At 43.2% G+C, this 14441-nt stretch overlaps 1 protein-coding gene, 1 long non-coding RNA gene and 1 other non-coding gene across 7 annotated transcripts in view; 1 reads left to right on the top strand and 2 right to left on the bottom strand.

Annotated features, from left to right (window-relative positions):
- The window catches only part of PLD1 (phospholipase D1), a 284231-nt gene that overhangs the window by 247584 nt on the left and 22206 nt on the right, over positions 1-14441 (top strand). For 2 of the 5 annotated variants that reach the window (XM_042234511.2, XM_060393717.1), the window contains one exon: positions 3386-3570. The exons of the other annotated variants lie outside the window; for them this stretch is intronic. In XM_042234511.2, the coding sequence (XP_042090445.1) occupies positions 3386-3418 (33 nt within the window). In that variant the 3' untranslated portion in view covers positions 3419-3570. Of the gene's footprint in view, positions 1-3385; positions 3571-14441 lie in introns of those variants that run through there. 5 annotated transcript variants of the gene reach the window in all.
- The window catches only part of LOC132657215 (uncharacterized), a 108853-nt gene that overhangs the window by 15050 nt on the left and 79362 nt on the right, over positions 1-14441 (bottom strand). The gene's annotated exons all lie outside the window — the stretch shown is intronic.
- On the bottom strand, positions 5555-5626 carry TRNAC-ACA (transfer RNA cysteine (anticodon ACA)). Its single transcript has one exon. It is a non-coding gene; the product is annotated as a tRNA-Cys (tRNA).

The raw sequence follows: 14441 nt of genomic DNA on the forward strand, positions 1-14441 counted from the left end.
AGGGGACAGCAGAGGATGAGATGGTTGGATGGCATCACCAACTCAATGGACATGAGTTTGAGTAAACTCCGGGAATTGGTGATGGACAGGGAAGCCTGGCATGCTGCCATCCATGGGGTCGCAAAGAGTCAGACACGACTAAGCAACTGAACTGAACTGAGCTGATCCTGGGTAACACTGACTTAAACAAGTGAAAGTCCTTAGGGAGGGACTGGGTCCTCGTTGAGGCCAGAGATTCTTCTCTGTTCACTTTAAAGAAGCAAGTCATCATGAGTCCTATAGATGCAAGGCAATGAATTCTGCCAACAACCTGAATGAATTCTGAAGCAGACTTTTCCCACTTCAAACCTCCATATGAAAACACAGCACTGGGACTTCCTTGACAGTCCAGTAGCTAAGACTTTGCCTTCAATCCTGCGGGGATTTGGTTTTGATTCCTGGTTGAGGAGCTAAGGTCCTACATGTCTTGAGCCCAGGAAAACAAAACATTAAAAAAAGAAGCAAAAGAAATAGTGTAGCAATTCAATAAAGACTTTTTAAAAATAAATAAAAATACAGCCCCAGTGACACCTTGATTACAGTCTTGTATGACCTGAGCAGAGGACCAGCTGAGCTATAGTGAGACTACTAATGCACAGAAATTGTGAGATAATAAATGTGTGTTGTTTTAAGCCACTAAATTTGAGATAATTTGTTATGTAGCAATAGAAAACTAATACTTTGTTACCCAGCAATATAGCAACTATACAGCCTTATTACTAGGTATTCAGCCCCCTTGTATCCACAGGCTGACCCTTTGAAAGTTCTACTACCTTCTAGTGCATAAATCCAATGACTGGATAAATCCAATATTAGTACTGGAAGTCCTGGGTCCCAGGCAATCCCTCGGTCCAAAGCAAGCCAGGGTGGTTAGACACCTAACACGTGGTAGGTCACTATCACACGGAGATGTGCTGCCCATGTCTTTCTGCTCAAGGGAAGATATAGCTCTTTCACTGAGGATCATGGCCCACCTCCCTTTTAACGTCTATCTTCAACTCCATGAGCTTAATTCCTTTTATTGAGCCAGAAAGCTATCATTCCCTCCAACCCCCCAGGAACATAAAGTGGTGGGGGTATGCAGAGATGGGAAGTAGACAGAGCTATATGCAAAGAGTTCAGGCATTTTGAAATATAAAAATTCCTAGTTGGGAGTGGAAGAAAGACCTTTTTCTAGCAAGTTGAAAGCAGCCAAACAAGCTGCAACATACTGGGTAATCCTTTTCGTCTTTTCGTTCTTCTTAACTCATCTTGTTCAGGTAGAATAAGAATTCGGGTAAGCGGGCCAGTGTGAACGGCACAAGGCTCTGGCTGCTACTCATGATTGGCAGGCTGAGACCAAGCATTTTCCCTGTTCTGATTCTTACTGAGCTTGGCTTCAAACTAGCTTGAAGCCCTAGTTGAGCAAAGCCAGTAGGACTTAGCAGAACCACTCCAGCCATGCAGAGGGACCCAGAGTATCTCTCCAGGCCCCGGTCTTCCCTGCTTTCCATTCCTGCCTGGTCCTGACTATATTGCCTCTTTTTAAGAATATCTTTATTTGGCTGTGCCCAGTCTTGGTTGAAGCATGCAAACTCTTACTTGCAGCATGTGGGATCTAGTTCCCTGACCAAGAATTGAACCTGGGCCCCCTGCCCTGGGAGTGAGGAGTCTTAGCCACTGGACCACCAAGGAAGTCCCCTGACTGTATTGCTTGTTAATGGTTTTAGTGTCTTACTTTCCAGTCCTTTCCCATTGGTACTTAGGATTGGTCCTTGCTAATTCCTGTGCTGTCCAACAGCCAATCCCAATCTCATACCCAACCCTAGCTGCTAGAACTCCAGCCTGGACTCTGAGCCCTAAACCTAGCATTTATCTAAGATGGAATTAAGATACATCAGACAGCATAATGCTGACCTCACAGGCAATTAGGAATGCTTAAAGTTCCAACTTAGACCTGGCCCCATGCTTTCTCTCAATTCCAGTGTCCATTCAGCTAAATTGGGGGTTCCCTGGGCTGCCCATATGGCTCCGACACCCTCTCCAATCTCACATTAAACCAAAGGCTCTGACAGCTCTTAGGAGTACCCAGGGTTATTCTATAAGGCTGATAAATAAAAATTTATGCTGCACAAAACCCAATTAGATTTGTAAAGAGGTGACTTTAAGTGGAAAAACAGAAAACTGACAAGGATCTGAGGAGGGAGGGTATAAAAAGATGAGAAGCTTCTTCAGAGTAGACTACACTAAGTAAAATTAATGATCTAAATAAAAATCTGTGTGCACTTCTTCCCCAATCCCCACCCCATATAAATCTACCCAGAAATTGTTTTGTTCGCTCTCAAATGCACCATCAATTTTAGATATAAGACATGCTCAGGTTTCTGCAGAAATTTTAACTTTTTGTTATCCTTGCAAGAGTTGTTTCAAAGATGAAAATCTGATGGTCTGTAGATGAATGTTCTCTCAGCTTCCCTTTAAACTAACCCTGTAAAATAGTCATCTGCTTCAGTAGCCCATCATCACAATAATGCTGCTTGATGGCTTCAAAATCCAGGAGCTTTAAACAGCCATAATTTACTCTGGCTTGTGCATCTGTGAGTTGGCTGGGCGTGGGCTGATCTAGGTTGAGCATATTTCCACATCTGGTTCATGGATCTGTCCTCCTCCTTCTCCACTGAGCGAGCCATTTTCCTCTCATGACAATGAGAAGGCAGAAGCGCAAGAGGAAGGCACAACTGAAACACAAATGACTACTAAGGCTTAAGCTGGAACTGGCACAAGGTCACTCTGCCCACATTCCATTGGCCACAGCAAGCTGCATGTTCAAACACAACACCCATGCTTCTAGTGGGAGGACCTGCAGAGTCACAAGGCAAGGCTTCACAAATCTGAGCAGTCAACGTACCAGAACAGCTAACAGGATGCTGGGTCCTATCTTTACAGTATCTCTAACCTAGTCAACTTGATCTGGTTTTCCCCTCAGTGCCCCAGTAGTGCTCTGAACATATCTGAATTTCTTTCTTTGACTGACAAAGCTCATTTTTCCAGTGATGGTGATGAACCATCCATTGACTTTCCTCCTCAGATGATGGCTTTCCTCCACAGTAAGCTTTCTGGAACTCACAGTCACTTTCACCTCTTAAATGTATCAGCTGGGTGAATGTGAAGGTGGGTACTACTCTTGGAAGACTCATCTGGCTGGCCCTGAATAAAATAAAAGCCTTCAACTTTTCTTGGGGGAAATTTCCCTGATTTAAATACTTTTGAATATGTTGTTCTGTCGTTTTTAAGAATATGGTTCTGTTGAGTATTGGATATATTTTTCCTGCGACAGGATACATATTTCTTTCCTTTGTTTTTCCAGAGACTTAATATGGTTCTGGCCATGTTTTCCTGACTACAAATCAGGTGCACAGACTGACAAGGAGAGGAACAACAAGAAGGTCTATTTAAAGCTGGAAATTACTGCTTTTGACATATTGCCTATTACTGAGAATTTGTATTCTTCATATTTCCCCTCACAGGGTATTAAATTTTGATTAAACCCAAGGACCTCTGACTGTTTTCCATAAATAGGGAAAACTCTGTAGAGTCCTAGGCAGCGTTTTTATATGCACAATGAGTTGCTAACTTATCATGCTAATTGTTCCGGTGTTTATACCCTGAAGTCCTAACTGCTCCCTTTAGATTTGCAGTAAATCTTCCCACCAGCCCATGGCATTCTGGGGGATAAGCAGTATATTTTTTTATAAGGTTCCATTGCCACAAACTATATCACTTCGAAAGGAAATTTACACCTCTGGCCAGGATCTCTGGCCAGAAACATCCAATGAAAAAATGAAAGAGGGTCTCAAAAATAAACAGAGGTCAATGTCACTGTTTCTGAGTGTCTAGGGCACAATCCAATCCTATAAAAATAACATCAGAACTCCCTGTGTACCAGGCCCTATGCTAAGTGCTGTGCACCCACCATATTAGTCTGTCTTTCCAATAACCCAGTAAGGTGGGTGCCATTGCCTCTCAGGGTACCGATGAGAAGACTGACCAGCCAAATCCTTACGTATGTTGACAGAGCCTGGATTTGAACTCAGATTCATCTGACCCCATGTGAAAGAAAGAAAGTGAAGTCACTCAGTCATGCCCGACTTTGTGACCCCATGTACTGTAGCCCACCAGGTTCCTCCATCCATGGAATTTTCCAGGCAAGAGTACTGGAGTGGGTTGCCGTTTCCTTCTCCACGGGATCTTCCCGACACAGGGATCGAACCTGGGTCTCCCACATTGCAGGCAGACACTTTACCATCTGAGCCACCTAAAAGGTCTCATTGACTACTATCTTCACATGAAGAGGGATTATAATGGGAATCCCAACCTCAGATGTGTTACCAAGTCTGCGTCTGCTACATATTGTATTGACCCAACAAGAAGAAATTCTTTTTTAAAAAATATTTATTTATTTGGCTGCACTGGGTCTTGGTTGCAGCATATGGGGTCTTCATTGTATCATTGTGGCATATGGACTCTCTAGTTGTGGATGCTGGTTTGGCAGTTGCTCTGTGGGCTTAGTTGCTCCTTGGCATGTGGGATCTTAGTTCCTGGATCAGGGATCAAACCTGCAGCCCCAGTTTCTCAAGGTGGATTCTCAACCACTGGACTACCAGGGAAGTCCCAAGAAGAAATTCTTTAAGAACTATCTTGGAATCCTTTTAATCCATCGAAGCAAATCTTGAATTATTCCCCCGTATTTCTTCTATGTTTCGGCAAGAATGTGCTTCCAAGAACCCACTTGGTTCTTGGGCAGACATACTGAACCCACAACCCAGATACCTTCCCCTTAGGCATCTCCAGAGTGTTTAACTTAATTTTTCCCCACTACACGATATGTATATAATTCTTCCTCTTCTACACATTTTATTTACTTCCCTGTTTAGTAATGAAAGTTTCTTGCTTAAAAAAAATTACTTTCACTTGAGTATTCATAGTCAGTTTAGTTCAGTTGCTCAGTCGTGTCCGACTCTTTGTGACCCCATGAACCACAGCATGCCAGGCCTCCCTGTCCATCACCAACTCCCGGAGTCCACCCAAACACATGTCCATTGAGTTGGTGATGCCATCCAACCATCTCATCCTCTGTCGTGCCCTTCTCCTCCTGCCCTCAATCTTTCCCAGCATCAGGGTCTTTTCCAGTGAGTCAGCTCTTCACATCAGGTGGCCAAAGTATTGGAGTTTCAGCTTCAACATCAGTCCTTCCAATGAACACCCAGGACTGATCTCAACAGCAAAATATTGGAAAGAACCCTAGTGTTCATCAGCTGGTGAACAGACAAATAAAATGTGGTATATCAAAACAATGGGACACTTCCCAGCAATAAGAAGAAATGAAATACTGATAAACCTCATAGTGAAAGTGAAGTCGCTCAGTCGTGTCCGACTCTTTGTGACCCCATGGACTGTTGCCCACCAGACTCCTCCATCCCTGGGATTTTTCAGGCAAGATACTGGAGTGGGTTGCCATTTCCTTCTCCAGGAGACCTTCCCAACCCAGGGATTGAACCCGGGTCTCCTGCATTGTAGGCAGACGCTTTACCATCTGAGCCACCAGGGAAGTCGATAAACCTCATAGTGTAGCATTTATCAGTATTTCATTTCTTCTTATTGCTGGGCAGTGTCCCATTGTAAGAAGAAATGAAATACTGATAAATGCTACACTATGGATAAACCTCTTTGGAGAGGGAAATGGCAACCCACTCCAGTGTTCTTGCCTGGAGAATCCCAGGGACGGGCGAGCCTGGTAGGCTGCTGTCTATGGGGTCACACAGAGTCGGACACGACTGAAGCGACTTGGCAGCAGCAGCAGCATGGATAAACCTCAAAAACATTATACTGACTGGAAGAAGTCAGCCACGAAAGAGCACATGTTGTATGATTCCATTCACGTAGAATGCCCAGAAAAGGCGAATCTATGTAGACAGGAAGCAAACTAATGACTGTTTGAGGCTGAGGGCTTGGAGAGAGGAGGATTAAGTGTAAAAGAGGCAGACAGGATCACACAGTGATAAAAATATTCTGAAACTGAGTTATGGTGATGGCTGCACAACTTGTAAAGTCACTAAATTTTAATGAATCATATATTTAAATCAGTTAATTTTACAGTACGTAAATTATACCCGAGTAAAGCTGTTTCCAAAATAATCAATTCATGGAGAACATTTTCAGTTACATAAAAATTGGTCAAACTCTTTGCACTGTAAGCTCCTGAGAGACGAATTTCTTTATCCACACAGTGAAGATAGAAATTTCTAACTCAAATATAGTTACCTGAACATCAAATGAGATATTAAAATGAAAACGTTTTGAAAACTGAAAAATGGCTGATAAAGATTCCTTCGACTTAGCAGTGGATAGAAATTATTTCATTCTCCCCTCTAGGTGGCGCTAGAATCTAAAAATGAGCATGCCGCTGCTGAACGCAGCTGTTTTCTACAAAATTACCTTTCCCTAGGAGGTTACATCCCTAAAGGGAGTTTTTAGTCCACTGTCCTTCAGTCCAGAGCCTTCTCCTGAACTAATCTTAGGATAGTAGACATCCAAGTTCAGTGTAAGCCTCCTAATATCTCACAAATTTTCAATTGCACTTTCCATGTTGCATGGTCCCCTCTTTGTCCTGGGAAATTAGCCCTCTGAATAAACCACATTCATCTTCCATTTCTCTCCATCTTGGTGGAAACTTTACTTTCCAACATAACTGTATATTTCTGTTGTGTTTTCAATACTCTCAAGTGCTTTTAGATTTTCATTTAATTGGGAATGAGGGTCAGTTCACCAAACCATTTGTAAAATGTCTCAAAAATAATCACAGGCCTAGCAAACATAGGCACATCAAGGAAGAAATGCCACAGAAGGGCCCTATCTGCGGCATGTGTTGGTAGAAGGAACAGCTAATGTGCTCTTACTTTGCTGTGGGCCATGTGGCTTTATGGGATTGCTGGGAGGCTCTGTGATACGGATTCTGCCTGCAATGCAGGAGGTACAAGTTCAATCCCTGGGTCAGGAAGATCCCCTGGTGGAGGGAATGGCCACCCACTCTGGTATTCTTGCCTGGGAAATCCCAGTCCATGGGGTCTCTAAACGTAGCTTTATACATAAGAAAATAAATGCCTTGAAAGCTGTAAGGTGAGAATCTATCTCATGTTCAAGACTTCAGTCTGAGTCCAGCTCCTTGTCTTCTCTTCTCTCTTCTAAAAGAAAAAGAAGGGTTTTTAAATTACCTTTTTTGCTCTTCATCTGATGGTGTCTGGGAGTTGGTGATGGACAGGGAAGCCTGGCATGCTGCAGTCCATGGGGTTGCAAAGAGTCGGACACAACTGAGTGACTGAACTGAACTGATGGTGTCTGGAAGAATTTGGTTCGAGTAGAAGAGCCAAGAGCCCGGGGTGCAAGGCACGTGGGCACTGCTGTGCAACAAGAACACTCAGGGCCATTATATGAGCCCTGAACTCCTGCAGCTCTTGCTTAACTCAGTTCCAAGGGCGCCAGGGCTGGTCTTTCAAGGGAGCCTGAAAGCCGAGGCTTGGGCCCCATGATGTGTCTTGCAAAGGAAAGAGTACAGAAGCAGCACGAGAACACGTGCGCAGGAGTTGTGCAAACAGACAGCTCGTTATTGAGAATTCTTCACTGCTGAGAATGCTTTCCTACAGGGGGAAGGGTTTGAAAAACAGCTCTTGTCTACTGGAGCCTACTCTTAGGTGGAAACAAATCAGCTTTTAAAACACAATACCATAAAAGCTTTAAAAAGTGGTATTTAAGGACCAGGGAAATAGCCTATGAGAAGTTAATGCAAAATCAATTCAGGCACACAATTTACATCTGCTGCATTACACAGAATGGCTCTCTTCCATAACTGGAAATCTATGGACCTAAATCTGCGATGACTGGAAGGAGTTTTATGTCTTCTGGGATGTAGCTGCACAATCTGTCACCAGGAGGGAAAATCTGTAAACCCTTAAGGGCCAGCAGAAGCTGGGGCCCTATCGTTAGAAAACACACATTTAAAGTCACCCAACAGAGTAAGTGCTGTTCACAGTTCTAGGCCTCTAGGCCCTCTGTCCAAACCTGTAGTCTTTCCACACCCAGCAGGCTTTGTTTTCCCTAAATATAGTTCCTAGCAAAAAATGAGCTGCTCCTGCTTTGAATGTTAACAGTGAGTGCCTGGGCTGGAGCTTGGGCTGGAGTGCCCAAGCTCACCGCTGGGCTGGAGCTGGAACCTGGCTTCTCACGCATTCGGTGAGCAAACACAGGGTCTGCTGTGGACCTTCCTTGTGAAGTTTGCCCACCCCCACCCCTTGGCATGATGCTGAGTGTTTAGTTCACCCAAACCATTGTGAAGGACTTCTCTGGTGCTCAAGTGGTTAAGATTCTACGTTTCCAGTGCAGGGGATCTGATCAGGGAACTAAGCTATTAATGATACATGGCATGGTGTGGCAACCTCCCAATTTTTTTTAACTGAAAAAAAAAAACAAACAACCCAGTGTGAGTTACTTATGCACAAAGCATCTTTAAAGTTCCAAGTTTTGAAATTACCTATAATGAGATCAAGAAGGAACATCAGAGGAATAGAACAGGAAAACGTGGTTTTGGGGGAGTCACTAGAATTGCAAGAAAAGGGAGTTCCAAGGAAGAGAAAGTTGGTAAGAGTGTCAGATGCCACAGAGAAGATGGGCAAGGTAAGGACCCTCTGTGCCCATGGGGCCTGACCTTTAGGACGGCACTGTGTACCTGGAACTTCCCAGGTGGCACTAGTGATAAAGAACCCGCCTGCCAGTGCAAGAGACATGAGACATGGGTTCGATCCCTGGGTCAGGAAGATCCCCTGAAGGGGCGCATGGTAACCCACTCCAGTATTCTTCCCTGGAGAATCCAATGGACAGAGGAGCCTGGCAGGCTACAGTCCACAGGGTTGCAAAGAGTCGGACACAACTGAAGCGACTTAGCACGCACACGCTTTCACCTGGGGAAATAATTCATGGGCACGGGAGCAGAAGCCAAAGATTGAGTGAATGAAGCTGAACAGACAGCATGTGTTGGCCCTGTCTCCTCCTGTGAAGGGAAAAGGGAGGAGTTTGAGGTGGAGGCACTAAATAGAAAAGAGATATTTTCCCACTGTAAAGACTTTCTTGAGACAGGACATGCCTCTATCCAGTGCTGAAATCACAGCCCAGGATCTCTGATCTGGCCATCCTTCTCTGAACAGCTCATGGTAGGGTTTCAATAAATATCTGCGGAAGTAAGCAAGGCTGCACTCTTAGAACTGCCTATATGCAGGCTGTTGAAAGCAGAATTTTTTAAAAAATCATATTGAAATAGTTCTACTCTGTTTTTTAAGGTTTTGCCCTTCTTAATTGTGTGACCTCGGACAAGTAACATCTCTGGACCTCAATTTCCTTGTGTATAAAAATATGAAAGTGAATGGCTCGTTGTATAAGAGTGCATAGCTCAGAGTAAGCATATTATACTTTCTTGTTGTTGTTATTCTTATTCTCTTCATAGCTATTTGTCATCCTGGGAGCAACAGGAGACCTCTGACACCTGTACTGCTCATCCAAAGCACTCCCAGAATATTTCTGCATGAGGGGAAAGGTTTGAAAAACAGCTCTTGCCTCCTGAAGCCCTCCCTTGGTGGAAACAAAATTGCTTTTAAAATACAATCTCTTTTAAAAATACTAACACAATTCCAAAAAAGTTCTTTAAAAAAAGTCAATGCCAAGAATACATCCTAAGATGTAGGTTCGTCAATGATAATAAGTATACCACTCTGGTGGGATGTTAGTCATGTGTGGGGGCAGGGAATCTGTGGAAAATCTTTGTACTCTCTGCTCAGGTTTGCTGTGAACCTAAAACTTCTCTAAAAATATATAGTCTTTTTAAAAAACTGAAGTATAGTTGACATACAATGTTGTATTAGTTTAAATTATGTACTTTTTCAGATTATTTTCCATCATAGGTTATTATAAGATATTGAACGTAGGTTCCTGCACTATACAGTAGATCCTTGTTTATCTATTTTATATATAGTAGTGTGTATCACCAGATGGCCAACACCAGAATCAGATGGATTATATTCTTTGCAGCCAAAGATGGAGAAGCTCTATACAGTCAGCAGAAACAAGACCGGGAGCTGACTGTGGCTCAGATCATGAACTCCTTATTGCCAAATTCAGACTTAAATTGAAGAAAGTAGGGAAAACCACTAGACCATTCAGGTATGACCTAAATCAAATCACTTACGATTATATAGTGGAAATGAGAAATAGATTTAATGGGCGAAATCTGATAGAGTGCCTAATGAACTATGAACGGAGGTTCATGACATTGTACAAGAGACAGGGATCAAGACCATGCCCATGGAAAAGAAATGAAAAAAGGCAAAATGGCTGTCTGAGGAGGCCTTATAAATAGTTGTGAAAAGAAGGGAAGCCAAAAGCAAAGGAGAAAAGGAAAGATATACTCATTTGAATGCAGAGTTCCAAAGAATAGCAAGGAGAGATAAGAAAGCCTTCCTCAGCGATCAGTGCAAAGAAAGAGAAGAAAACAGTAGCATGGGAAAGACTAGCGATCACTTCAAGAAAATTAGAGATACCAAGGGAATATTTCATGCAAAGATGGGCTCAATAAAGGACAGAAATGGTATGGACCTAACAGAAGCAGAAGATATTAAGAGGTGGCAAGAATACACAGAAGAACTGTACAAGAAAGATCTTCATGACCCAGATAATCATGATGGTGTGATCACTAATCTAGAGCCAGACATCCTGGAATATGAAGTCAAGTGGGCCTTGGAATGCATCACTACGAACAAAGCTAGTGGAGGTGATGGAATTCCAGTTGAGCTGTTTCAAATCCTGAAAGATGATGCTGTGAAAGTGCTGCACTCAATATGCCAGCAAATTTGGAAAGCTCAGCAGTGGCCACAGGACTGGAAATGGTCAGTTTTCATTCCATTTCCAAAGAAAGGCAATGCCAAAGAATGCTCAAACTACCGCACAATTGCACTCATCTCACATGCTAGTAAAGTAATGCTCAAAATTCTCCAAGCCAGGCTTCAACAGTACGTGAACCGTGAACTTCCAGATGTTCAAGCTGGATTTAGAAAAGGCAGAGGAACCAGAGATCAAATTGCCCAACATGTGCTGGATCATCAAAAAAGCAAGAGAGTTCCAGAAAAACATCTATTTCTGCTTTATTGACTATGCCAAAGCCTTTGACTGTGTGGATCACAATAAACTGTGGAAAATTTTTCAAGAGATGGGAATACCAGACCACCTGACCTGCCTCTTGAAGAATCTATATGCAGGTCAGGAAGCAAGAGTTAGAACTGGACATGGAACAACAGACTGGTTCCAAATAGGAAAAGGAGTATGTCAAGGCTGTATATTGTCACCCTGCTTATTTAACTTCTATGAAGAGTACATCATGAGAAACGCTGGGCTTCAAGAAGCACAAGCTAGAATCAAGATTGCCGGGAGAAATATCAATAACCTCAGATATGCAGATGACACCACCCTTATGGCAGAAAGCAAGGAAGAACTAAAGAGCCTCTTGATGAAAGTGGAAGTGGAGAGTGAAAAAGTTAGCTTAAAGCTCAACATTCAGAAAACTAAGATCATGGCATCTGATCCCATCACTTCATGGAAATAGATGGAGAAACAGTGGAAACAGTGTCAGACTTTATTTTGGGGGGCTCCAAAATCACTGCAGATGGTGACTGCAGCCATGAAATTAAAAGACGCTTACTCCTTGGAAGGAAAGTTATGACTAACCTAGACAGCATATTAAAAAGCAGAGATATTGCTTTGTCAACAAAGGTCCATCTGGTCAAGGTTATGGTTTTTCCAGTAGTCACATATGGATGTGAGAATTGACTATAAAGAAAGCTGAGCACCAAAGAATTGATGCTTTTGAAGTGTAGTGTAGGAGAAGACTCTTGAGAGTCCCTTGGACTGCAAGGAGAGCCAACTAGTCCATCCTAAAGGAGATCAGTCCTGAATGTTCTTTGGAAGGACTGATGCTGAAGCTGAAATTCAAGTACTTTGGTCACCTTATGCGGAGATTTCATTTGAAAAGACTCCAATGCTGAGAAAGATTGAAGGTGAGATAAGAAAGGGACAACAGAGGATGAGATGGTTGGATGGCATCACCGACTCGATGGACATGAGTTTGAGTAATCTTCGGAGTTGGTGATGGACAGGGAGGCCTGACATGCTGCAGTCTATAGGGTCGAAAGAGTGGGACATGACTGAGCGACTGAACTGAACTTAACTGAGTGTGTATCTATTAATCCCAAACTCCTAATTTATCCCTCACTCCCACTTTTCCTCTTTGGTAAACATGGTTTATTTTCTGTTTCTGAGCCTATCTCTGTTTTGTAGGTAAGTTCGTTTCTATCCTTTCTTTAAGATTCCACATGTAAATGATATCATATCATATTTGTCTCTCTCTGTCTAAGTATGATAATGTGTAGGCCATCCACGCATCTGCAAATGACATTATTTCATTCTTTTTTATGTCTGAAAAAATAATCTTTAAAAAAGTCTGACGGCAATGCTCTATCTAATTACATTTGTAGAAAACAGGAGCCCCTGCATCATGCCAGGAAGATGGTGGACCAGCTGTGCCAGGGCAGCTGTGGCTCTGGGTCCTGGAGTTGGGGAGACAGCCTCTGGGTTCTGTGAAAGGCAGCCAGAGGAATGGACTAGGATGGGTGCAAGCCTGAGACTGGAGTCTGACAGCACCTAGTCGCTATATTCTGTTGATCTTCCTGTATAGTTAGGATGGAAGGGAACTCCTGGGAGAAGCCTCCAGTTGGACTCAGGTTACATGGAGTGCCCCATACTCTTGCTCATGACCATGATGTGGTGCACTGTGGCGTTTCTTAGAAAACACCCTAAAACGGGACAGCATAGCAATCTTACAGAAGTAGGCTGTCAATGGCAGGGGCCAGGGAAGGGATGCTAAGAGGTGACTGCCTTGCCTTGCTAATTGTACAGGCCTATTTTGAAATTCTGGCCTCATCACATGGCTGACTGACCTTAGGCAAGTTACCTAACTTCTGACACTCAGCTCCTCCTATGTTGAGTGAGGGTAATGATAAGATCTAACTCAAGGGTTAAAGGGAGGTTCTGGGGAGATAGTGTGTATATAAGGTCATTTATGAAGGCTTCCCTGGTGGCTCCGTGGTAAAGAATTTGCCTGCAACGCAGGAGACTGGGACAGGAAGAAATGGCAGCCAACTCCAGTATTTTTTCCTGGAGAATTCCATGGAGAGAGGAGCCTGGTGGGCTAGTCCATAGGGTCGAAAAAGAGTCAGATACAACTTAGCGACTTAAAAACAACAACAGGCACTGCAGTGCTTAGTGAGCAATGGCTATTTTTTTTCTTTTTTTTAAATCAGTGAATCTAACTCATACTACCCTCTGCTTTGTCCTTCATGGAAAAACAAACACATTTCTACCTGTTACTTCCAATTCCTGGTGTTTCATTAGCCTTGTGAGAAGATTTCCTAGTGGAAATTTCCGTCCTTATTCTCACAAAGATCCAGGATTGAATGGGGGAAGAGTTAGTGATAAAATTGTTTTTCTTCTTTCTAAAGGTCAGAAGCTAAGTCCATGCTTCTCTTGTTGGTTTCTCTCTGACTCATCCTCATGCCGGAAGCAAATTGCGTATTTCCTGTCTCATTTTCTCAGTCAGAAAAATGGGCTTTATTGAATCCTTTTTCTCTCCCTGCCTTTCAGCACAACCTTCTGTTTGGGGGCATTCTATAAACTGCAGTGGGATGTTTTGCTTCCAATTTCCTCTTTCAGATGTTTTAGACTCCTTTCCAGCAGTAAGAAATGGGGGATGTGTTTCTCCATGGATGTGTCACGGAGAACAATAGCAGAGAGCAGTGATTCTCACCTCAGGGTGACTTTGCCCCAGAAGACATTTGTCATTGTCTGGAGACATTTTTGTTTGTCACAACTGGGGGCTCTGGTTGCTCCTGGATTTCATGAGTAGAGGCCAGGAGTGCTCTAAACCTCCCACAATGCATAGGACAGGTCCCCACAACAAAGAATCATCTGGCCCACACACCAGTAGTACTGAAGCTGAGAAACCCTGCCATAGAGATATGTTAACTTCTCTCATGTACTTTTTCTTTTTACATTTTTGTCCTTGGTCTCAGTTTTCTTTATCCCACCTAATCCAACCTCCTTCCCTCTCTCCTATAGATCTTACTACTCCTTCCCCTTCCTACCACTAAGTCTTTTTTCATTCTCTCTATCTTCTGCCCTCGCACTGTTTGATGATCCTCCAAAGTTCCTAGTTCTTGAAAAATACTCGTGAATTTGCTTTTCCAACTCAGTCACTACCATGGGCCTTTGGGCTG

The sequence above is a fragment of the Ovis aries genome, chromosome 1 (assembly GCF_016772045.2).
Source record: "Ovis aries strain OAR_USU_Benz2616 breed Rambouillet chromosome 1, ARS-UI_Ramb_v3.0, whole genome shotgun sequence".
NCBI classification, from domain to species: domain Eukaryota; kingdom Metazoa; phylum Chordata; class Mammalia; order Artiodactyla; family Bovidae; genus Ovis; species Ovis aries.